The sequence below is a fragment of the Pseudorca crassidens genome, chromosome 15 (genome assembly GCF_039906515.1).
Source record: "Pseudorca crassidens isolate mPseCra1 chromosome 15, mPseCra1.hap1, whole genome shotgun sequence".
Lineage (NCBI taxonomy): Eukaryota > Metazoa > Chordata > Mammalia > Artiodactyla > Delphinidae > Pseudorca > Pseudorca crassidens.
This window is the reverse complement of record NC_090310.1, coordinates 4,290,941-4,316,951: the sequence shown is the minus strand read 5'-3', so window position 1 is coordinate 4,316,951 and position 26,011 is coordinate 4,290,941. Positions and strand designations below refer to the sequence as shown.

At 47.9% G+C, this 26,011-nt stretch overlaps 1 protein-coding gene across 14 annotated transcripts in view; it reads right to left on the bottom strand.

The window, feature by feature from the left end:
- Window positions 1-26,011, bottom strand: part of ZNF12 (zinc finger protein 12) — a 59,895-nt gene that overhangs the window by 23,648 nt on the left and 10,236 nt on the right. For 3 of the 14 annotated variants that reach the window (XM_067705495.1, XM_067705496.1, XM_067705494.1), the window contains exons 1-3: window positions 5,193-5,209; window positions 4,709-4,846; window positions 3,659-3,723 (exon numbers count right to left, since the gene is read on the bottom strand). In XM_067705495.1, coding sequence (XP_067561596.1) covers window positions 3,659-3,673 — 15 coding nt within the window. In that variant the 5' untranslated portion in view covers window positions 3,674-3,723; window positions 4,709-4,846; window positions 5,193-5,209. Of the gene's footprint in view, window positions 1-3,658; window positions 3,724-4,708; window positions 5,112-5,192; window positions 5,398-26,011 lie in introns of those variants that run through there. The other 11 variants (XM_067705497.1, XM_067705498.1, XM_067705493.1 and 8 more) reach the window with 9 other exon arrangements.

Here is a 26,011-nt window from a genome sequence, read left to right as displayed (position 1 = left end):
TGTTTACTAACATGACCCCAACTGGAAAAATTTAGAAACATTTAACACGACTCTGAAAGCCAATAAGACAAGGAAAACAAAACAGAACGAAACAAAACAAAACAAGACAGTATTGGGGCAGGAAGACGGGCAATGCACATGACAGGCCCTTCATATAAAAACAGAAATACACCAGTCTGAAAAGACCACAGACAGAAGGATTCCAACTACGTGACATTCTGGAAAGGGCAAAAATACACAGACAGTAACAAGATCAGCAGCTGTCGGGGGCTCGGGGACACTGTGGGGGATGAACAGGTGACCGGCACGGATGTTTCGGGCAGTGAAGTGCTTCTGGGTAGCACTGCAGTGGTGGCTGCAGGTCATCACACTTGTCCAAACCTGGGCAGTAGGACACAGAGAGGGAGCCTTAATATAAACTACAGACTCCACGGGAGAATCAGGGGTCAATGCTGATCCATCACTGAGATGACGCGCCACACAGGCCTGAGAGGTTATCAAGGGGGGGAACCCAGAGGGACGGGCATAGGAAACTGCTGTCTGCTCGATTCTCCTGGAACCCTAAAACTGCTCTAAAAACTGTCTATCCATTAAAAAGAAGAAACAGCTTCTAAGCATGTGAAAATACTCTCAACCTCATTCACGATTCAGAAAAACCCCAAGGGAACGTCCATACTGCTTACCGGGGCCTAGGACCAGCGGGAACACGCCGCGGCCTAGCCCCTTCCTGTCGGGCAGCGCGCTGGAGCCCAGAGTCCCCCTGACTTGACCCACCGCACCCCACCCCGTGTTTCATGCCGTCCACGGTCTCTACACATGACATCTTTAGATCAGATGACTCACTGTCCGATTACAAGGTTTCAGTTTCTCCACAGGATGAAACCAAAACCAGCACACAGGGGAGGCTCTTCAGTCAACCTCAGGGTCTGCCTGCATCCACGTCCCGCTGTTCCTGACGGGAGGCCCACGTCCTAAGGAAGGAGGTCCTTACCAGCACCTCAGGAGTCTCATCCAGTCCACCTCACGCTGCTCTGAGAGCCTCGCCAACCTCTGCAGCTACCCAAGTCCTGGTCACTTGAGGGCCGTCACCCTTCCCCAAGTCACTGAGCCACGTGTTGTGACGATGCATTTATAACCAGGATCTCGTACTTCCCCAGTGGCGCAGTCGTTAAGAATCCGCCTGTCAAAGGCGGGCACATGAGTTCGAACGCTGGTCTGGGAAGATCCCACATGCTGCGGAGCAACTAAGTCTGTGAGCCACAACTACTGAGCCCGCCAGCCACAACAATGGAAGCCCGCATGCCTAGAAGCCATGCTCCTTAGTAAGAGAAGCCACCGCAATGAGAAGTCCACGCACCGTCACGAAGAGTAGGCCCCACTCGCTACAACTAGAGAAAAAGCCAGCAGGCAAAAACAAACACCCAACGCAGCTAAAAATGATTAAATTAATAAATAAATAAAAGTCTAAATAAATAAATAAAACCAGACTCTGCTTTGTCAGCACTCTGGATTTCCCTACACATTGATGGGCAGGATTCTCTTCCTCTCCTGTAATGATGTCTGTGAAGTGCCTTCCCTGCGTAGAAGAGAAGCTACTGGAAGCAGAGAACTGCTTCTTAAGATCACATGCAGAAGCTGAAAACATTTGATGTTTATGTCTAAGAAAAAAGACACAACACTAGATGCTGTGAATGGTCTCCAAGCCAAGAGCGAGGCAAGCAGGACACTTCCTCTAGGGATCCTTCCATCAGCAGAGCAGAAAATGTCCACTGGGCCCCAGAGCTCTGCTCTCTCCTCAAACCCCCAACCTCACCCTCACCCTCAGCTGAGGAGCTGCTTCCCTGAGAACAGAGAAGCCATCGGAGGGCTTCCCCACCTGCAACCCAGCTCTGCCATCCCCTCCCCACTCCAGCACCCCGGGCAGCAGCTCTCCCCTCCCCCACACGCATCTACTGGATCATTCCGACTCTTATTTCTCGCATCAAAACACAACACAACACAACACAACATCCTCCCCGGACCTCAGCTCCTACTCCAGCTACTGTCCAATTTCTTCTTTCCCCGTCACAGCAAAACGTCCTGAAACAGTTGGGAACAGAACAAACCCAGTTCTCCCACTCCTCTCTCCTAAGCGTCTCCGATCAGGATTTTACCCCACAGATCCATCCAAACGCATCATCAGCGAGATACGACCTCCCCCCAGTGCTCAGCTCGATGGTCAATGGCTCCATAGAACGGCAACCTCGTTTGTCCAGTCACCCAGGGAACCTCTAAAGTGCTTCCCACATGCACACAAAACGCTGTGCTTAATATTTTAGGAGAAATACTCAGCGTGGAGAATACACTTGAGCTGCTGGAGGAAAGAGCAGCACAGAAAAAAAGTTTCCGTAACTACAGAAATGAAAAGATCAGCTATTTTAATGGTAGCAAGTACGGGATGAAGGGGAACGACTAAAAACCATTTAGACTACATTAACAAGCCTAATACTACAACGTGGTAACAGAGGCTGCAGAAGGACTTTAGAATGAACCCATTTTTCTGGGTAGGGTGACAGGGTGGATGATGCAACGATGAGCCGCCAGGGACAAAAGGAGAAGGCAAGGGGCGGGGGAGCTGTAAGTAATCATTCTTGGATCTACTGGATCTAGCAATTTGAGGTGCCCTTTGGACAAACTCCACAGAGATGCTGGCAAGTGGCTGGACAGAGGCATCTATCTGGTCCAGCTGGGAGAACTGACAGAGCTGGAAGTGAAAAGCACCACAAGGCGAAGTCAGACAGGTTGAAGAGTCATGAACCAAGAGTGAAAAGACAACACACAAAGAGGCGGGAAGAAAGAATCAGTCAGGAAGAGAGCAAGGAGAGATCTGTCACAGAAACCAACACTGCCGACTCTGCAGATGGGAAGGCGACAGTGGTCTGAGGTGACGACTGGCAAATCGCCACTGGTTTGTATGCTGGATGCCAGGTCACCTCAACCGGATCAGGTTCCAGGGAGGGGCAGAACCAAGACCGCAAGCTGCACGATACAATACAGGTGGGAAACACGGAATCTTTGCCACAGACATCACTACATGGTGTGTAACGCGACCCTGTTAGATTGTAAGTGACAAAGAGGGAAATTTACTGGAAGGGTGACAAGGCTGTGCTTCCAGATGCTCCTCATTGCGTCCCTGGACTGAGCACTGAAAACAATGTACCTATGTGACAACGGTGTTCTACTGAACAGAAAAGTTCTATGCCCTGAGTGCTCCCTGGAAGGCATGCTCTCGGCTTACGGGAAGCACAAGGAAGGCACCGATGTCAACACGTTAGGGGCTGTGGCTCAGGAAGGCTAGCGGCCTACAGCGGGATCCTCAAGGAAACCTTTAACGCCCGAGAACAAAAGTGCTTCGGCAGGACAATGTAAGTCAAGCAAGGGATGGCGTTTTGCCACAGATGTCAAGAACACGAGGCTTGTACTGTGTCTATAAGAGGATCGTGGGATCTACACGTGGAACTTGCCAGAAACACTTGGTACTGACCTGCTCCTCTACGCTTTGTCGAACCACATCTTTTCCCTACTCCTACTTTCCCATTTCACGTTTTGAACTATTCGCCTCCCAAGGTGTTATCACAAAAGAACAGCAGCAGGTAAATAAGTAAACAGCAAAACTCACCAGGGGCTGATTCATTTTCCGCTGCTCTTGGAACAACGTGCAGGACTGTGACAGTGGAGGCGGACCTGCAGAAGGAAAACGCAGGCAGTGAAGCTACGACTGAAGCGGCTCGGGGTTGCACGAGCACCCGCCCCGCGCTCCACAAGAGACACCTGTGGGAGACCCGCCATTTCCTCTTCAGAAGGGCCTGTTAGAATGAGGAGGGAGCAACCACCCTCAGGTCTGTAACTCCCACGTGGCTGTGGTACCTGAGGGGATACTTTTTTCAGCAGCGAGTGTACATTGAGTCCTACGAAAATAATCCTCCGTCAATAAATATGAAATTAAAACACGCTTATAGTTTAACTCTTCTAAGTCTGTTAACAACTTAGATTAGACATCCACAGCATACACAGAATAAAGGGACACACTCAGGTGCGTTTCAGTCTTTCAATTATTTGTACAAACTTTACAAACTTAAGTGCGACGCTCAAAAAACACTTTTATTAAAACTGACTTTAAGTGGACAGAACACCTGCCCTAGGAGTTTAGATTCCTTGTAGCGACTGCACGTGCACACCCGGTGAGGATCTAGGACAAGTCATCTCCCTTCTCAGGCCAAATCTCTTCCTTCCTCAAGCGAGGCAGCAGGACAGAAGCCTTGCAGACTCATCCTGCACCGATTACACTGTGCGAATCCACAGGGAACAACCGAGGGGGGCAGGGGACGCTTAGATTAGACAACCAAGGTGGTGACGCGCCTTGAGAGACACGTGCGAGATGCCGACACGGCGACAACAGGACGTGGAGGATCGGGGTTGGACGGAAGGGAGGAAGAGGCACGTCCCGGCCGAGTCTGTGGCCCCTGCTCCCCCAGAACACCCGGAGCTCACAAGTCCCAGGGCAGCCCCATCCGGAGTAGCCGGCCCTGCCCTCCAGCCCGGCCCCTCCACCTCCGGGAAGCGGTCAAACCCTCCCGATCGCACTACCGCGGGGCCCACGGCGGGGTAACCCAAGCCCGCTCTGCAACGGCCGCAAGGTCCACAACCGCCTGCAGGCACGCAGACGCACCAACCCCGTCGAGACTCGCTGACCGTCCCCGGGCTGCCGAGGCTCCGGTCCGGGGGCTGCTCCTCCGGCGCGCTCCTCTCTCGGGGTCCCTCCTCTCCGCCTCCCTAGGCCACTGGGCCCGAGGAGCCGGCTCTGGGCCTACGGCACAAACTCCCTTCAGGCCCACGGCTCTCCCGGAAACTCGCTATGCCGCGCACCGCCGCCGGCCGCTCGGCCACTCCGGCCCAGGCCGCGGGCTCCGCGGCTCAAGCTCGGTGGTCCCACTTCCAGCCTCCGCCCGGCCTGCGCGAACCCTCGCCCGCACACCCCGCTCGCGCTTGTTGCCGGCCGGGCCGGACGGCGTCCAGCCCCGGAAGCCCCGAAATGTTCGGCAAGAGGCCAAAACGGCGGAACGACGACCATAGCCGACCTGCGCACGCACAGGAAGCGAAGGCGGCGCGGCGACGGCGCGCGTGCGCCAACCCTCAGAAACCGTGAGGCGCACCTGCGCAGGAGGACGCCGGAAGTCCGCCTGCCAAAGCCCGACCGGAGAGCGAAACAAGTACCAAGACTCTATTTCCCAGAAGTCTCCGCGCCGTCCAGTTAGTGAGCGACGTAAATGTCTTCATCTCATCTGGCAGTGAGGAGCTGCTGTGCTGCGACGGTGGGCCGTCTGGACCAGGGACTCAATTGCCCATTTGTCTTCACTCCTGTTAGGGATCAAGGAAAGCTGCGGCCTCAAGCGGGGGCTGTGTGATGGCCTCCAGGGTCCCTGGTCCTTTCCCTGCCCTGAGACATTTCGAGTTACATCTGAGATTCCCCCACCGCCAGGAGAGGGGAAGGAGTGTATCACGTTCGCTTAACTGAAACGCTACAACTGTAATTCAAATCCTAGGATACAATAAATGCCCAGCCATGATACAAACTAATATTACCCACGAAAAGAAAAGAAAATAGAAATTGTAGCTGTTTGCACAACCAACACTTTAAAAACTGTACGAAAATCAGAAGGTACACACAAACAGAAAACAGACACCTGGGATCTTACCTCTTAACGAAGATACTGTTTATGTTAGGTAAAAATATCATTTCTCAAAAATGAAATCATAAGGGTAATGATTTATCACTATTTTGGGGGTGAGATAATATAACTGTGTTTTTGGCCAACTGTTCCTTAAAAGCTGCTAGGGGAAAAGTTAAAAATAAAATCTCCAGGGACTTCCCTGGCGATACAGTGGTTAAGACTCCTAGGTTCCACTGCAGGGGGTACGCGTTTGATTCCTGGTTGGGGAACTAAGATCCCGCATGCTGCGCAGTGCAGTCCCATTAATTAAGTAATTAACAAAAATAAAAAATAAAATCTCCCGCCAACCGAGAAAATCCTCTACACAAATGTAGACATAAAGAAACCGGTTTTACTGTTGAATAACCATTAAACAAGACTGTGTTGTGCACCACAGGCGGACCACTAATGTTTGTGCAAATGAAATCAACTTCACCTTTTTTTTTTTTTTATACCTCAGCAGATAAATTCTGTTGCATACATGTTCTCAAGATAAACGGGAACTTGTCTCATGTGAAAAGACTTGACAACACCATAAAAATGGCATACATTCTTTCAGAGTATATCCTAAATTCACCTGGTAATCTCGGTGGCTGTTCATGCTAGTTAATACCCTTTATCCAAAGGAGAAAGACAACTACTCCTATCTCTAGGATAAGCAGGTACTTACAGCTCAGAGCAAAGTGCCTACCACCTAGCCTAAACTCCCCCCCGGTGACAGAGATAAAGAAGATAGCTCTCAGGTCCTTAACAAACACATTCCTGGGTTGTAATGCTGGCAAGAGACTGATTTAGCTTTTTAAAAGATTTAGATACTTACTAAAGGGACAGAGGAACTATTTTATTACAAGAGTCTTGAGGAAATCCTCTAAAAACGGAAATAAGAAGTGATGATTCGTCCAAATGAATAAGCACACAACCCATTCCTGATTTCCCCAGCAGAACTGCGACACTCTCACCGATGAAATGCTGCTCCTGTGGGAATGACAGCGACCACGCCTCCTCTGAGCCAGAGCCTGGCAAACCTCCAGGGCGCATTTCTCGCCTTTTCCATTTTCACCACGTAAAGACGTCAGCTACACGGAGTACCTTGCTTGGAAGCACCGTGGGTGGGCAGCGCGCCCATCAGCCCGCCACCAGGCCTCCAGTTCTCAGCTCACCCACGTGCACCGACCGGGTCTCAGCAGAACACTGGGGTGGCCTGTGAACCCCAGCTGCTGTGCCCACCTCAACACCTCACTCTATCCCTTCAGCCCAGGGACATGCTGGGCTCCCCAGCCCCCTGCCCTGTACTTTGCCCTGGACACTCTCTGGAAGTATTTCTATTACCAGTTGTCTTGAGGAAATGCTCTAAAAAAGGGAATAAGTACGGAGTCATCCCAATGAATAGGATGTCCAGCAGTGAGCTGATGTCCCTCACGACTCACCCCTCTCTCCAAAAGGCGGAAAACCGTCATTTCATACATTTCCCCCTTTTTAAAGCTCTTTTAAGCTAGGAGGGTAAACCTGGACCCTGCGACTGCACCTTGACCAGAAGCAGCAACGGCCACCTTTTAGTTTGGTTTCTTTAGGATCTCTTCATATATATGGATATTTACAAAACAAAGCTTTCTGCTTGTGTATCTGCATCTCTATTAACTACAGATATTTCCCCTATTTTGTCAGTTCTCTATTTCTACTGAAGTATAGTTGGTTTGCAATGTTTCAGGTGTACAGCAAAGTGATTCGGTTACATGTATTTATGTAAGAATATATGTATTCTTTTTCAGCCTCTTTTCCATTATGGGTTATTACAAGGTATTGAACATAGTTCCCTGTGCTATACACTAGGTCATCACTGTTTATCTATTTTACATATACAAGTGTGTATCTGTCAATCCCTGTTCTTTATCTTTTTAAATTTTTACTCACATTCTCTTATACACACACTTTAAAAAGTATGTTGTGTTCAAATCTTTCACTTTCACTTCATACTTTTAATCTGCTTTGACACTGTACTTGAAGAAGCCTTTCCCATCATGCATTTCCTAAGTACTTACCTGTGTTTTCTCCTGTTTATTTTTGCTCTCTTAACATAGCAATTTTATCACGATAACTGGCACCCATATTCAGAATTTGTAAAATCATTTTCCTCTTAAAGTCTCTCAGCCATTTTTTTCAACACTAACTCATCTACCACAACCGGGAAACGCAACGTTTAAGAAGAAAACTCAAGTTTGTAATCTAACAGAAAAGGACAGGTTCTTCTTTGAAGTTCAGCGACACGTCTTAATTTGAAGGCAGGGGAGGGACTTCCCTGGTGTTCCAGTGGTAACGAATCCGCCTTCTAATGCAGGGGACGCGGGTTCGAAGCCCGGGAACCCTGGTCCGGGAGCTAATATCCCACACGCCACGGGGCAATTAGGACCGTGTGCCGCAACTAAGACACGACGCAGCCTAAGAGAAATAAATCTTTTTTAAAAAATAAAAATAAAAAAATAAAGGCAGGGGAAGCAGGAAAGCGACCGTCACATGTGAATTCCTTCTTATTCAAAATACAGGTCGTAGCAGTTTGCTTGGGCTGCGTCACCAAGTACGACAAACTGGCGGGCTTAAGCAACACAAATGCACTGTCCGACATTTACGCAGGTTGGAAGTCTGAGATCAAGGTGTCAGCAGGGTTGGTCCCCTCTGAGGGCCGTACGGGAGGATGTGCTCCAGGCTTCCCGGTGGAGAGGGCGGTTTCCTCACCAGCACATGCACTATGCATGTACCAGGTAGGTGCCTGGGCTGAACTCCGATCCCAGGGCTGCTTATCCACGGCAGCACCGGGCTGCTGGAGGGGTTGTCACGGACGCGTTGGCAGGAGGATTGGAGGCTGACACAGACGTCCGCTCAGCTGTGGACCCATGGCCTGGCCACAGCCCTGCCAGAGGATGCCTGGGTGAAATCCAGGTCACGGTTCACCTCCTTCCTTCTTATTTCATTCAACGACGCCTTGAAGCCCCCCTACGGCACCGGCCTGGGTGGCACGTCCCACCCAGAGATTTCCACATCCGAAGCATGTCAGTTGAGAAAGTTAAAATTAGGCCCTAGCTCAGTGCTGTGGAAATAAATCTGTGAGGCTGGGTCCAGGCATCTGTGTTGTAATGTTTTCTCCACGTGACTCTCATGCCGAAAGGACTGTGTTGACAAAGCACTTGTGCTTCACTCTACTGATATTTCTGCACTAGAGCTACAGCCGTTGTTATATTAAACTGCATCCACAGGAGGAAAAGAGAGGAGGAGAGGTGATAGTTTTGCTTGTCTCCAAACACGCTGTTACTGAACCAAACTTGGGTCCACTCGCCCGCACGCACTAAAGCCAATCTACTGACACCGGGTCACGGTGAAGGAAAGTGCCGCGTTTCTGGCAGGGCAACAAGCAAGGGGTCCAGGTATCTAGGGCTCAGAAGGCCCCCACTCCCCAATGGCTTTCAGGGAAAGGTGTTTACAGATGGGGTGAGGCTGTTGGTGGGAATGTACACTGGTGCCGCCACCATGGAGAACAGTGTGGAGGTTCCTCAAAACACTGAAGCTAGAGCTACCGTACGACCCAGCAATCACACTCCTGGGCACATACCCTGAGAAAACCATAATTCAGGAAGACACATGCACCCCAATATGTATAGCAGTACTATTTACAATAGCCAAGACATGGGAGCAACTTAAACGTCCATCGACAGAGGAATGGATAAGGAAGACGTGGTACATACATGCGATGGAATATTACTCAGCCATAAAAAGAATGAGATAATGCCATTTGCAGCAACATGGATGGACCTAGAGATTATCATACTAAGGGAAGGAAGTCAGACAGAGAAAGACAAATACCACATGATATCACTTCTATGTGGAATCTAAAACAATGATACCAATGAACTTCTTTACAAAACAGAAACAGACTCACAGACATAGAAAACAAACTTATGGTTGCCAAAGGGGAAAGGTGGGGGAGAGGAACAGATCAGGAGGTTGGGACTAACGTACACACACAACTATATACAAAATAGGCAATCAACGAGGACCTCCTGTATAGCTCAGGGACCTCTACTCAATATTCTCTATTAACCTAGGGAGTCCCCTGCTGGCGCAGAGGTTACGATTCTGGTCTTTCACGGTCGTGGCCCGGGTTCAATACCTGGTCAGGGAACTGAGATCCTACAAGCCACACAGCGCAACGAAAAAAAACACAAAATTTTGTAATAACCTAAATGGGAAAACAATCTGAAAAAGAAAAGGTATCTGTGTATATATAACTGAATCACTTTGCTGTACACCGGAAACTAACACAACATTGTAAACCAACTATAGTCCCAAAATAAAATTTAAAAAATGTTTAAAGTGAATTACAAAAGAGTGGGGTGAGGGAGGGGAGGTTAAGGGGTGTGTGGTCAGCTTGTGGACATTCTTCCGATTGGTTGGTGGTGAGATAATTTGAGGTCAACATCATCAACCTTCTGGTTCCAGCTGCTCTGGGGTCTACGTGCTTGTGGGCAGCATGCAGTTCACGTCTTCCACCTGCTGGGGGCTTCAGTCTGCAAAACAGCTCCAAGGACGAGGCTCAGAACAGTATCTACAGCCCTTGAGGAAGAAGGAAATGTCCTTGACTTTGTTTAACGGCTACACTACTGTTATTTGGTCGTTTTGGACTCTTTTCCTGTCTTTTTGCACTTTCTCCCTTCTCTGCTTAAATTGTCCCTTTCGAACTCAGGGAAGGCTAGGAGGCTAAAATTTTCTAAAGACAAGAAGCAGGCAGAAGACATGGGGAGAATCCGTCCCAGGAAGGCCCCACAAGGTCCTGCTCACTTACAACATCAGATTCGATCTGGGCTGTTTACGCCGTTTTTGGACAACATACCAACACATCTTAAGACTGGTCCCACCCGATTTTAGCTCATTTGGACAAGGTGATGTGGGGTGGGATTATGCAAATCCAGATCTGAAGACTAGATAAAGCAATCAGGGTATTTCACAGTATACAAGAGAAATTTTCACGGGGACAGAATACCAACCTTCTAGGATTTGAAAGCCTCTTAAGCAAGAGGGAGACTGAACTTCTGTTCTGTTATACAAGGACCCAGTCAGCGGTGATGTTTGAAAGCACGATGATTGCAAATCTGAACTCATTTGCCTCCTAACGATGGAACGTCCACAGCAGAGGGACACAGGTCCTCAAGCAGCAGTGCTTTTCCCAGCAGTGCGGGCCCTGAGGAGAGCCGGGCTGTGGCAGCTCTGGAGGACCTCAGACGCTCTTTGCATGGCCTCTGAGACCTAGAACATCTCAGAAAGTCCACGAGTGCAAACCAAAGAGACACTCAGTCCCTGCACCTTGGATGAACTGATCTGACTCTACGTATGCATTGCTTGGGCTAATTAGAAATATGTAAGTGATCAAAAGACAAACTAAAACTCTGGGCACATCCTGAACAACAGAGATACTTCTCATCAAAGTCCAAACAATAATGCAAAAGCAAGATTCAGAGCCAAAATGTGGAAACAACCCAAGCATTCATTGACAGATGATTGGATAAAGAAAATGTAGTGTGTGTATTCATACAACAGATATTATTCATCCACAAACAGGAAGGAAAGTTTCTAATTGATAGAAAGAGCATGTAGGTATTTTTCAATGATTGTTTGACATTTCTTTGTATAAACAGTGAAAATTTAACAATTCCACTTGTAAGAGGAAAGGTTAGTGTTTCTTTGTAGAAACAGTTAAGTCTCAGCAGTAGAGGCATAAGCACACACGTGCACACAGAGTAAACAGAAATACCGCCCCGCTACCTCCCCCCAGTCTGATCCCCCGATGAGCCCTGCTGAGTCTCCCTCCAAATATATGGAACCTGTTGGCTTCTCTCCATCTTCTCAGACATCGTCTTCCTGCACTACCACACCAAATTCCTAACCATATCTGGGTCTCCCGACTTCCACTCTTGCTGAATCCCCACCGCATCCATTTCTACAGCAGCCAACATCAATTGTTTCCCTTTCAGTGCAAACTGGATCACGACACCTCTCATTCACTGCTTTCCCACTGCACTTGGCATACATCTGAACTTCTTCAGACCTAGGGTTTTATTTCCTTCTCGCTCACTGTGTACTGTCCACACTGGCTTTGGGGTCTAGGAAGGAAATTTTGACACAGGCTACCACACGGATGACACGTGAAGACATTATGCTAAGTGGATAGGCCAGATACAAATGGACAAATGTTACATGATTCCATTTCGGTGACATCCCCAGAGGGGTCACATTCATGGAGACAGAAAGTGGAAGGGTGGGTGTCAGGGGCTGGGGGGGATGGGGAGTCAGTGTTTAATGGGGACAGAGTTTCAGTTTGACAGCATGAAAACATTCTGGAGATGGACAGTCGGGATGGTTGCACAACAATGAGAATTCTTTATTTTTTTTCTTAAGAGTTTTGTTTTACTTATTTTTGGCTGCGTTGAGTCTTCTTTGCTGTGCGCAGGCTTTCTCTAGTTGCAGCGAGAGGAGGCTACTCTTCGCTGCGGTGCACGGGCTTCTCATTGCGGTGGCTTCTCTTTACGGCGGAACACGGGCTCTAGGCGCACGGGCTCAGTAGTTGTGGCTCGTGGGCTGAGGAGTTATGGCTTGCGGGCTCAGTACTGGTGGCGCACGGGCTAAGGTGCTCCGCGGCATGTGGGATCTTCCGGGACCAGGGCTCGAACCCGTGTCCTCTGCATCGGCAGGCGGATTCTTGACCACTGTGCCACCAGGGAAACCCAACAATGTGAATTCTTCATGTCACTCAACTGTACCCTTAAAATGGGCAAATTTCATGTGATGCAAATTTTCTCACAATAAAAAGAGAGCAAAGGGAGGAGGGAGGGAGGGAGGGAGGGAGGCAGGGAGGGAGGAAGGTAGAGCAAGACGCAGACCCCCAGGCGAGGAGTGGAAGCATGAGTTGGGAAGTTCGGAAGAAGCTTCCAGTGACACTGCACGATCCCGAGTTGGCTATTTTCTTCTCTGCATCTCGGCTACCGTGTACTTCCTCCCCTCATAGCAAAATAACCTGTCTTGAACTGGAGATTTTCCCATTTAGGCTTTTGTACATGTGACATTTTTATTCAGGTAGTGAAATCTCTGGGACAACAGTGATACTACATTCTCAAAATTTTGATAAGTAGACGAGAACTTCTTAATTGGAATCGAGGGGCAGGCTTTGGACAACCCATGGACTTTGTGAAATCCAAAGGGGCCCTTTTTGTGTGTGTGTTTTTGTGTGTCTGTCTGTAGACACCCGTTGAAGGGTGCGTGAGCACGTGTAGTTCTGTATGATTTTAGCTTCTCAAAATGCCTCTTGGACTCAAAGGTGCCTGAGGGTAGCGGACGTGTGCTCCCCCACTACAGAATTCTGAACATAGTGCCAGTAAACACTGAGCAGAAGAGCTTTGCAGAATTCCATGTTTTAACGTAACTTTTTAATCCAGTGAGTCAATGTACCTGGGATATTTTTTTACATACTTATCTCACTCTTATAAGGCTGAACCGTTGCTGCTTCCCCTAAGTCTCCTTGTCCCTCTTCCCACTCTCCCACCAGCCCGTGGAAAAGGAATGGGAGGGAGGGGGAGAGTCCAGCAGGGAGAGGACAGCGCACCTGCTGGGAAGCGGTAAAGCGGGGTCTGGACACCTTGAAGGGGGTTTTGGAGGACGGGCAGAGGTTGGGTCAGTGGCAGGAGATACCATTTACCCCTGATCTCTGAGACAAGTGCACACATAGGTTTGACAGTTACTTGTGATTTCCTTCAAACTGCTTGCCAGGTTGGAATGACGGATGATGACATCAGAGGCTTCCGACCTTCCTGATTGGAAGGACCAGACTCCGTGGTGCTCGGCAACAGTAGTAGACAATAGCATCTCGCCAGAGCTTCTCTCCACTGCCAGTTGCCCCGCAGCTTGGAGAAGGGACGACCACTCGTGTTTAGCCCAAGTCCAGAACAAGAGTTGGGACAAAGCAGAGTCTAGGCTTCGAGGAAGGGAAGAGTTTGGGAGACATCATGGACAATCGTCCACCGAGTTCCCAGGCTGAGGACGAGACCTGCCAGCCCAGCTCCTCAGGGTACCCCCTGGAGGTGACTGTCTATGAAGAAATCCCAGGACTGTCAGGTGAAGGAGCTGGCACGAGAAGGAATTGCAGAGGCTTGACCGGTAAGGAGGAATGGGTACAGAGGTCGGGAAAGAGCCCCTGCGAAGGGTGCCTATGAAAGAAAGGAGACATTTGGAAAGCCAGGGATTGAGGGAGGAGAGCACAGGAGCTGGGGACACGGAACACCTGGGGAGCAAGAAAGAGGTTAGGAGACGAGATCCAAGGATGAGAGGAGGGAAGAGAGGAAACAAGGGGAGGGTTCTTTTTTTCTTTTTTCCCCTGGTGGGAGAAATTATCTACCATGAGAAAGAGCTTTGAGGACAGGAAGCTGGAAAGATGACAAAAGGAGTCAGGGGAGGGATCGGTAGATATGGACAGAGAAAGATGGAAAGATGACTTGGGGCAAGGTCAGCGGTCTGTGAGACTGGAAAGCACGGGGGTGCTTCAGGGGGGAGGCAGAGTCGGGGTGGGGTTGGGTGGTCACCAGTGGCTGAATTCCCAAGATGAGGGCGTCATACTGTAGTCTCTTCTCCTTCGTCAGCCCCCTGGGCCGGTTGTACCTCCCCGCCTCAGCGCCCCGGCGGTAAGAGGAAGAGGTCAGTGGCGTTCAGAGCGGAGGTGGAGGGCGACCCGGCTGCTGAGGCCCAGGACACCTGGGTCGTGGAGTGGCTGATTGGGCTCAAGATGAAGCTGAAGCGACAGCGGGTGTCTTCAGTGCTGCCTGAGCACCACGAGGTCTTCAACAGGATGCTCGGTAACGATGAAGGGGCATCACTCCCTGTCACTCGGCCCCCCTAGAACGGGAGTCACCCCCTTTCCTCCCACAGTGAATGGTCTTCAATCCCCTCTTCCCGTCAGCTTCACCCTGGGCCACAACTTGGCATTTCCCCCGGGGGGGGGCGCGGTTCTCCCTCTTGGCTCTGCAATGCTTCCATGACAGCCCTGTTCCCACTGGCAACATCTGCCCTCTTTTCACAGAGGATCCCGTCGTTAAGAAATTCCTTGCCTGGGACAAAAGGCTGGAAGTATCTGACAAGGTAAACCACCCGCTGAGATGGATTCCAGCTCCAGCGCCTGTCCTGGGTGGGCGCACGGGGTGCTTTCTACACCCACGTTTCCACTCCCCTCCCAACCTGATGCCTTGTCAACACTTCCCTCCAGGGGCCTCGAGGGCCCCTCTGGGATCTGAGCCCCACGTGTGCCCCTTTGGTGGCTGCTGCCGAAGTCCCCTCTCCTCTCAGCTCCTGGGGACTCGCCTTGGCTCCGGTTCAACAAACACAATCCAGTGCCAGTGGCCCTAAGTCCACATCCTCAAACCCACAGCCTCCCATCCTTGGAGCGTCGCCAACTCTGACCTTCTGTCCTCCCCCCTTCCCCAAATGATCAGGCTCACCCAACACGGGGGGTCTCCTCTCCAAGTGGCACCACCCATTCCTCGTCCCCTGCTCCCTTCTCCCTCCCACTCTTTCTCCTCTTCCAGGAGGTGACCTCTCTCCTACGTTCTTTCCCTCTTTCCATCAGTATCTCCTGTCGATGGTGATAGCTTATTTTAGCCGGGCCGGGCTCTTCTCCTGGCAATTCCAGAGAATCCATTTCTTCATAGCTCTGTGAGTACCTTGCTCCATCCCCGCCATCAATATTCAACACCCTGGGAGGGTGGAGAGAGACGGGGGGCTCTGACCTTTCATCTATTTTTTTAAACCCCTTTGTACTGTTTACTCTGGTGTGAAAATGACAGGATTACGGTACAGTGGTTTCTTTTTCAAACAAAGTTATGTTTTTTATACCATTCGTTGTCAAAACAAACTACCCTAATGTCAATTGAAACACTGAACGACACAAAGCAAAACACAAAACCTTCCTAAGAGGAGAGGAAGAAAGAACTGACGCCGTCCTGCCCCCGAGTAAACAGACTTGAGGCGTTTCCGGTCTGGTTTTCCAGTCTCGGGCCTTCCCACATCAGCACCACGTGTGGTCATCTTCCGTTTCTGCGTTCCCACGACAAATGCCACAGCCGGGGGTCCTCGTCGCATAGCGCGGACCTGGCGTAAACTGCTCCCCACTGGCGCTCCTCCCGAGTCCCCCAGGCCAGTCGGCTCTGTTCGCCTGAATGTCTCCCAAAACACAGGTCTGGCCGCCTCGCACAATTTCATCGGCTAATGCCGTGCCAGATCAAGGCCAGGGCTCTGGGCTGGAATCCAACTCTCTCTGCAGTCTCCAGCACACCGTCCTGACGCTTTACTCCTGTGCTCCACCGTTCCTTCCACATACCCTGCCCTCTAAGTTTCTAGTGGGCTTTCTGTCCAGGTATCTTTCCCACACATTTATCTGAAGAAAATGACCCTATCCTTAAAGTGGGTTCAAACACCAAAACCTTCACGATGCCTGATCTCCCTAACTGCATCCCGGAGCCACTGGAGTTAAAATCGTATTATACTGTGATGCTTTGCATTATAGTCATTTCTGATGTCCCCCCTTCCCCCTCCCCAGTCCCATCAGACTGGACACAATGTGGAAGGCAGGTCTTGTCAAAATGTCAATGCATTCCCAAAACGCTCAGCACAATTCTTTTCGTTTTGCAAATGTTCGTTACTGTGAGTCTTCGAGGTAATCAGTATTGCATTTGGCTCTGAGATTAAATGTTCATTCATTCATTCATTCACTCATCTAATGAAACCTTATAACGTACACCGTACATGCCACGGAATATGAGGTGATGGGAACAGAGATTCACAAAAGGCTGTTGAATTCATGCATCAATATGAACCAAGCCCTAAATGTGTCATTTGGTAGGAGAGGGATGAATGCAGAAACAGATCAGATCAGCTCCTGCCCTCAGGAACTGTCCCTGTACCTACAACATAGGGAGAGAGGTGTGTCCACATAAAACAAGTTGAAGGGAACAGGGGGTTTGGATTTTGTCCTCATCCTCAAGGTGTGAGAGGCACCCTTCCGAAGGTCCTGCCTGGCAGTGCCTCCTTGAAGAATGGGCGGCTCTCGGTGACGGTGACGGTGACGGTGACACCGGGCAGGGCTGGGTGGGTCGTGTGAGGATGTTCAGCCTGCCTCTTTCCTGGGAAGCTGATCTCAAGCGGAGGCCCTTCCTGTCCTGATGACAGCGACCTGATGTCTTTCCCCAGCTATGTGGCCAGCGACATGGAAGAGGACAACCAGGCCCCCAAACAGGCCATCTTTTCGTTCCTCTATGGAAAGAACCGCTCCCAGCGTCCCTTGTTCCACAAACTGCGTTCCCAGTTCATCCGTTCCATGGGCTGGAAGACGAGGGTCACTCGGGAAGAGTGCGAGCAGGTGGGTGGGCTGTGGTGGTCTCGGGGAGGGGGAGGGCCGCAGAGGAGGGGGGGATCACGGGGAACTCGGTTTGGGACTTGGGGATGGACGAGAAAGAACCGGAGGCCGGGCAACGGGAGGCAGCGGCATCCTCATTGCCAGAGGCTGTTTTTCTTTCCAGATCCAGGCTTTTGATCCAGAGCTCTGGGTGTGGGGAAGAGATCGCGCCCTCTTGCCCCAGGGGCCCCAGGAGCACGCAGGCCTCAAGTCATCGGCCTGCGCAAAGGTAGGTCTGCGTGCGTGCGCAAAGGTGAGGGCGGAATGACGTGTTGTCTACTGAGGAAATCGGAGGAATCCCACTGCTGGACCCACATCACCTCTCACGCTGTGAAGGGGGCCAGCCGGGCACACAGCCTCACACCGACTCAGCGCCCAGCCACGGACTGACAGCCACACACAGACACCAGCACCGTGGGGCCCGTGGGCGCCAGACCTCGGGGAAACCAGTTTGTCCCAGACGCATGGGTCTCACTCAAGTCATTTCACCCAAAGCAACTGGGTCCAAATGACAGCTTTGACGAGATGGTGATTTTCTTCCATATACTGTGTTTCCAGTTTCTCTTTTTCATTCATTTTTGGCCTTGCATCCCTCAGGGATGTGGGTTCTAGCACTTACCTACAACAAAGTAAAGGTCTACACACAGGATATTACATACAACAGCCCACACGTTCAATAAGAGAAGATGAATTAGGACTGGCTTTATTTTCATCCAAATTTACTTTCAAATTGCTTATGGCCAGATGACCTGGGACTCTTTATTTCCCCTGACTCGCCACTTCCGGACCAATGATTCCTCTTGGACAATTCACCTTTTCCCCCTCAAGCTGACGGTCAAGGGGGTTTATCACAACGAGTGAAGGTTAAGGAATGCCATCTTCAGCATGGCTTATTACAATTGACACATTAGAGTTCTAGATGTGGGCAGAGGACTGAGCAAACACTTGGTTTAAATCTTGCAAACTAGCTGTCTTAGTCCATTCGACCTGCCCTACCTACTACGGACCGCGTGGCTCATAAACAACACTCCACAGTCTCTTCTACAAGGCCAATAATCTCATTCATGAGGGCTCTACCCCATGACCTAATAACCTCCCAAACACCCCACCTCCTAATACCAGCACCTTAGCGGTTAAGATTTTAAGATTTCAACATAAGAATTTTGGGGGACACAAACATTCAGCCTGTAACACTAACCAAGTTGAGGACTGAGTATTATTTCAACATTAGGATCCAGGGACTTCCCTGGTGGCAGAGTGGTTAAGAATCCGCCTGCCAAGGCAGGGCACACGGGTTCGAGCCCTGGTCCGGGAAGACCCCACATGCCGCGGAGCAACTAAGCCCGTGCGCCACAACTACTGCACCTGAGCTCTAGAGCCCACGAGCCACAACTACTGAGCCTGCAATCTAGAGCCCGCAAGCCACAACTACTCAGCCTGTGAGCCTAGAGCCCATGCTCCGCAACAAGAGAAGCCAACGTCATAAGAAGCAACGGAGAGTACTCCTCGCTCACCACAACTAGAGAGAGCCCGCGCGCAGCAATGAAGACCCAATGCAGCCAAAAATAAAATAAAGGAAATAAGTAAATAAATGAAAAATTAATAACAAAATAGACATTAGGATGCAGGGTTAGCGTCAGGGTTAGGCATCCGGCATCAGGTCTCCTGGTCCACGATGCTGACTTGTCAGTCATGTCTATAGTGTGGTGCCAAGTTCAGAACTGAAGTGGTGCCAGAGGACCAAGGTGAGTTGAGACTAAAGCAGCATTTCTCCAAATGCCAGCTCCCTGCGCAGAATCACCTGGGGTCTTCGCTATAAAGCAGATTACTGGGCCTGACCTTAGGTGTATTCAGTAGTTTTTGGAGTCAGGGTCACCAGAGTCCAAGAATCACACTTGAAAACAATGAATGGCTCAGGACTGGGGTTCAGAATGGAGAATTTGAGATAAAACTGCAATCATAAAGGAGTCTCAATTCTGCTTAGAATGGACTAAGCATGTGAAAACCTTTATATCTGCACAGTTGCCACTTTGCAATCTGACATCCTCGCTCTTTCTCTTACTTCCAGATCACAGAGCCCAGGAGAGATGAGGATGTTCAACACGAGGGCACTCCAGACAGTGATGACAGCTGTGAGGAAGGAAAGGAGAAAGCCTCTTGTGCAGATAATCGCGAAGAACCCAGCACCTTCTAGAACAAGCTGAGAAGAGTCTTCATATCATACTCCTAGGAGCGGGGCATGCTTCTAGGAGTCTGTGGCAGGACAATAAGAAAACAGGGTTTTCTCAGATGCCATCCTTTTGGAAGTCACCACCCCAATTTTCAGATCATTTCATTCAAATCTCCCCTGAGGTCCCATTGGAGGTCCCATTTTTTATACACTTGTTTGCCCCGGTCTAGAAGCATTTGAAGGTGGAGTGTAGGGGCTCAGAATAGGATAGAAAAAGTTTAAAATATATAATGAGAGCCATAGGGTCGTGACTGATGACTTAACTTTCACAGGCTTATTTTGAAAATGTCACCTATAAAATTATTGTATTTTTATATTTATATATTTATTTTAAATATTCATTTAGAAATAGTCTTCATTTTGAAACACCTTGTTCCTACAAACTTTTCTGATGAGTATTACAGCTGTTGTATATTTACACATATATACAATTTTACTCACATTTTCAAGAGAGATTTTTATTTTTATCTACTATATAATATACATTTTATATATTACATAATATTCCCATTCTACTTACAGCTAGGTGGGTATTTCCTCCCACATCTTGTAAGCATAAATTTTATTTTTTTAGTTCTCATTATTGAATTGTGGGAATTCAGTCGTAATTTTTTAACTTGTCTCAACATGTTTGTACGTTATTTTAGATTATTAAAGAGCACCGAGCAATGCAGCTTTTGGGAAATACAATAAAGATGAAAGTCTTCCCACAGTCATGATGTGTGTGGTCATTACCAGTCGGCTTCGCCTCTTTGCTGTCCAACGAGGTGTTGTTTAATGGTGTTGTGATTATCCAACCACATTTCTTAACTCTGAAAAATAATCCTGAATTATTTTTCATGCAGAGAAAACTACAGAAGATGAGGCACATCTTGCATCATTCAGGACTCCAATACTGAGAGACAAGTGTTGGGTACAAGGAAAGATAGCTTTATTGAGGAAGCCGGCAGTCCAGGGGAGATGGTGGGCTCACGTCCCGAAGAACCAACTCTCCCCTCCTGAGGTTTTGCTTGAGGACTATACAGGGACAAGAGCAAGGGGCTACATGTTGAAGAGAGGGTTACAGGGTGCGTGATCAGCTCACGGACATGCTTCTGATTGGTTGGTGGTGAGGTCACGGGGACCCAACATCATCAGCCTTCTGGTTCCAACTGGTCTGGGGTCTACGTGCTTGTGGGCAGCATGCAGTTAACTTCTTCCACCTGCTGGGGGTTTCAGTCTCTGCCAAGCAGTTCCAAGGACATGGCTCAGAATATTACCCGATAGCCCTTGAGGAGGAACTAAAGGTCCCTGACTGTGTTGAATGGCTAAAGTATGATTATTTTGTCTTTGCTGTTTTTCTGGCCACGCCACGCAGCTTGCAGGATCTTACTTCTCTGACCAGGGATCAAAAACAGGCCTCTACTAGTGGAAGCGCAGAGTCCTAACTCCTGAAATGCCAGGGAATTCTTGACAGTACACTTAAAAAAAAAACAAAAAAAAAACCAGACCGAAAGGAACACAGTTTTAAGGAAGCTTAACTTTCTCAGAAATGCAGAAATTTTGTTGTGCATTTATTTTCTTTTATTTTTAATACATTTTTCAATTTATTTATTTATTTTTGTCTGCGTTGGGTCTTTGTTGTCGCACGTGGGCTTTCTCTAGTTGGCGTGATCGGGGACGATTCTTCATTGTGGTACATCAGCTTCTCAATACGGTGGCTTCTCTTGTTGCGGAGCATGGGTTCTAGGCACGTGGGTTCCAGTAGTTGTGGCTCGCGGCCTCTAGAGGTTTCTTTATTTTCTATTTTTTGCAAGTATTCATCAAATGTTTATGGCTTGAAGGAATGACAAATAATTTCTTTCAACGATCTTCACACTGCTTAAACTATGACAATATTTAGTGTCTCAAATTTTGTATGACCTTACTCTCTCCGTGCTCTAGTTTCTAAAAGCATGTGGGATCTTCCTGGACCAGGGCTCGAACCCGTGTGCCCTGCACTGGCAGGCGGATTCTTAACCACTGCACCGCCAGGGAAGTCCCTGTGCATTTATTTTCAAAACATAATAAGGCCGGATGAATTCAGAACTAGGGGCAGAAAGCTCTTCCAGTGAGACTCAGAAGCTCTGCTGTTTAGGCAGATTTAGAGAACAACTTTCCAACCACTTATTAAAGAGACCAACACTCCACTAGAAACAGTTATCATTTTACAGAGAGAAAACCAAACTCCCGCTTTGCATCAATATAACATTGGATACTCAGAGAACCAGAAGCTCTTTTCTGAAAACCTCTGGAATAAACATCAAAACTGAGCCGCCTTCAGCTCAGACAAATGAAATTCCCTTTCCACCCATCTCCTGCAACTTTCTATATTCACTGAGGTTGTGTCCTTCACTATCCTCTTTCTGGTGCTGGAACAATCAGTCATTTCACTTTAGGACCAAACTATTTTTGTTCCTGTTAATAAACAAAACTACATCTCATTATCTTGCATACAAAGTTGTACCTCTCGGCTGCTGGAACCAAGCAGGACCATGCAGGGCCCTTCCATGTCCCCTGCCTCTTGTTTGTAAAACAGCTGCAGTCTCCCAGGCCTCCGCTGAGTCACAAAAGAACAGGTTCAAGCAGTTAATGATTAGGACAACAGCACTCACAGAATCTCTGGTTCCTCCCGAAGGACATAAGTAACAGTGTCAGAGACACACTCTTAACTTGTTTTTCAGATACTAAAACCACTCCAAGAGGAGAAAGCTAACTGTATGATCACCAGACTGGAGCTATGACGTCAGCTGCTCCACCTTGAGCAGACCTGAACCAATGGCTTACACAATTCCAGGAACTGGCCTCAAGGAAATGGGAACAAACCAACACTGGAGTTGAAGATTAACTGTGCCTGAAACAATCAACATGACACCAACCACACCACTGCATGACCAATTTCAAGATGATGGTCAGAGATGACTGTGCTACTCTGCATGTAGCCCCCACCGGCACAGCCCAGAGACTTCCCGTCTTTTCCCTATCAACCCCTTTTCCCTCTAATTGGCAACTGGGAGATGGTTTTGGGGACACTAGTCCACCATCTTCCCAGGTTGCCAGCTTCCTGAATAAAGCATCTTTCTTCTTCCACCAACTCTTGTCTCTGGAACACTGACTTCTGAGCGATGAGCAGCTGAACCTCAGTTCTCTTACAGCTGATAACATTACTATTGGTCAAGTCTCATTCATATTATATTAATGATAACTTTGAACCAAAGTTACTTCCATTTCACAAAGAAAACTAGCAGCGAATAATTGACAACTGCCCATCACACATCAGCATTTTAGGCTAGGAGAGCTCATGAACACACATAGCACAACTTTACATAGCCACAAACATCCCTTACACGACTTCTCCAAGTGGTAGAGACAAACACATTCATTAACACATCCACAGACATAGCCTCTAGGTAACAAATAAAAATATGCAGCAAGAGCATAGAACTTGAGATTATGCTTAGTAATCAATGTTTCGGGTTTCTGTCTTGCTTAGAAATGACCTCGGTATCCAACGATTATCCAGTAAGTAACACAATTTAATATCAGTTCAAGGCTTTACGTAAACTAAAGATCTTGGAATTTATCGACAAGCTAACACAGTACAAAACACAGTTACTGTTGAAAGAAAGTTTGTCGGAATAATAAGTAAATGCGGTTAAACACAAATTTACATTTTTCACAGCCTTAAATACTAAGTAGAAGTAACGTTACCTTATTTGATGGGCACACCTATATAAATTTAGGAAGAACACTCCCAAGTAGATTTTTTTAAATGTATGCCTAATACCGATAATTAAGATAGGAATAAATATTTATTAAACCAAAAATATTAAACTAGCTTCATTTGTCAAAGATTTACCTAAATTATGTAAACTTGAAGTCTTTCAATTTCTGAGTTGATTTTTGGCTGCACACAGAGGCTTGCTGGATCTTAGTTCCCTGACCAGGGACGGAACCCGGATCCTGGCAGTGAAAGCACCGAGTCCTACCACTGGACGGCCAGGGAATTCCCTGACTTGATTTCTACAAGAATACTTTTCTAGCACATTTAACGTATGAGAAGTTCTCATTCCTTTCTCTCTGAGAATTTTAGGGATATATGATTTTTGTAAGCACATTTGTATCTTTGTAGGCCAATCAGGACAGAAAGCCTTCAATTTAAGATACTCTACAATGTACTTTAATAGATCCAGAAGTAGGAAAACATTACATACTCACACTGTCAGAGGTAAAGACCTCCTGAATTACAGACACACAGACATATAGAGAATGGAACTTCTACCTTCAGTTCTCAAGTCTTAGACATGAGTCAGGAATAAACACTCACCAGTCTAGATGTTAAAGAGCAGTTCTCCTCCCATTGGGCAAGAGATTCTCAATTGATTTGAGCTTGTCCAAGTAGACAAACAGAAAAGACTAAGAAAAGACAAACAAACCAGATCCTCTGTTACCTCTCACCTAATTGAGATTAGTTCTGTAGAAACATAATCCCTTTGGAGAGGCCATCAAAAGTCTTCAAACGACAGAGCCAAACTCAGAATCCCTGCTGCTCCAAATGGGGAACCACTCAGCTGTAATCTGAAAACAACGCAGAAACACAGAAGTAATACAAGGGGAAACTAAAGAAACAGAAAGTGCTCCAAGTTCAATGGCAGCTTGGGTTCACCCCTGGGAGAGGAGATAAGACGTACCTGGGCTTCACTGGCTCATGAAACACACCACTTGTTGCTGGGCTTTTACAGATTTATTTACGTGTAATTGATACACAAAATCCAGCCCATGTTTAATTTGTATAACTTGATGAGTCTGGACATATGCACACACCTGTGATACCACCACCACCATCACGGTAAGATACTCTTCACTTCCAAAACATTCCTTCTATCCCTTTGCGCGCGTGTGTGTGTGTGTGTGTGTGTGTGTGTGTGTGTGTGTTAGAAAGACTTAACACAGCACCAGGTACATGAAAAGGTGCTCAACGTCACTAATCATCCAGGAAATGCAAATCAAAATCATAATATTACCTCACATCTGTTAGAATGCCCACAATTTTTTTTTTTTTTTTAAAGATAAGAGTTGTCAAGGTTGTAGAGAAATCGTAACCCTTGCATATTGTAGGCAAGAATGTAACATCGTGCAGGCACTGTGGAAAACAGTACGGAGTTTTCTCAAAATCTTTTAAATAAAATTTCCATATGATCCAGCAATCCCACTTCTGGGTATACGGGCCCAGCTCAGAGACACTGCAGCTTCGGTTCCAGAACACTGCAATGAAGCGAATACCGCCATAAAGCGAGTCACATGAATTCTTTGGTGTACCCGTGCATGAAAAACTTATGTTTACACTATACTGTAGCCTGTTAAGTGTGCGATAGCCTTGTGTCTAAAAAAACAATGTACATACGTTTATTGAAATATACTTTAGGGAAGAGAAATATAGATCAGTATAACAGGATAGAAAGCCCAGAGATAAACCACGCACATATGGTCACCTTATCTTTGATGAAGGAGGCAAGAATATACAATGGAGAAGAGACAGCCTCTTCAATAAGTGGGGCTGGGAAAACTGGACAGCTACCTGTAAAAGAATGAAATGAGAACACTACCTAACACCATAACACAAAAATAAACTCAAAATGGATTAAAGACCTAAATGAAAGGCCAGACACTATCAAACTCTTAGAGGAAAACATAGGCAGAACACTCTATGACATAAATCACAGCAAGATCCTTTTTGACCCACCTCTTAGAAAAATGGAAATAAAAACAAAAATAAACAAATGGGACCGAATGAAACTTAAAAGCTTTTCCACAGGAAAGGAAACCATAAACAACAACAAAAAAACAACCCTCAGAGTGGGAGAAAATATTTGTAAACGAAGCGACTGACAAAGGATTCATCTCCAAAATATACAGGCGGCTCACGCAGCTCAATATCAAAAAAACAAACAACTCAACCCAAAAATGGACACAAGACCTAAAGGGACATTTCTCCAAAGAAGATATAAGATTGCCAACAAACACATGAAAGGATGCTCAACGACACTAATCGTTAGAGAAAGGCAAATCAAAACTACAGTGAGGTATCACCTCACACCACTCAGAATGGCCATCATCAAAAAATCTACGAACAATAACTGCTGGAGGGGGTGTGGAGAAAAGGGAACCATCCTCCTGCACGCTGCTGGGAATGTACATTTATACAGCCACTACGGAGGACAGTATGGAGGTTCCTTCAAAAACTAAAAATAGGGCTTCCCTGGTGGCGCAGTGGTTAAGAATCCTCCTCCCAGTGCATGGGACACGGGTTCGAGCCCTGGTCCGGGAACATCCCACATGCGCAGGGCAACTAAGCCCGTGTGCCACAACTACTGAGCCTGCGCTCTAGAGCCCGCGAGCCACACCCACTGAGCCCGCGTGCCACAACTACTGAAGCCCGCACGCCTAGAGCCAGCGCTCCGCAACTAGAGAAGCCACCGTAAGAGGAGTCTGCGCACCGCACAGTGAAGCGCCTGCTCGCTGCAACTAGAGAAAGCC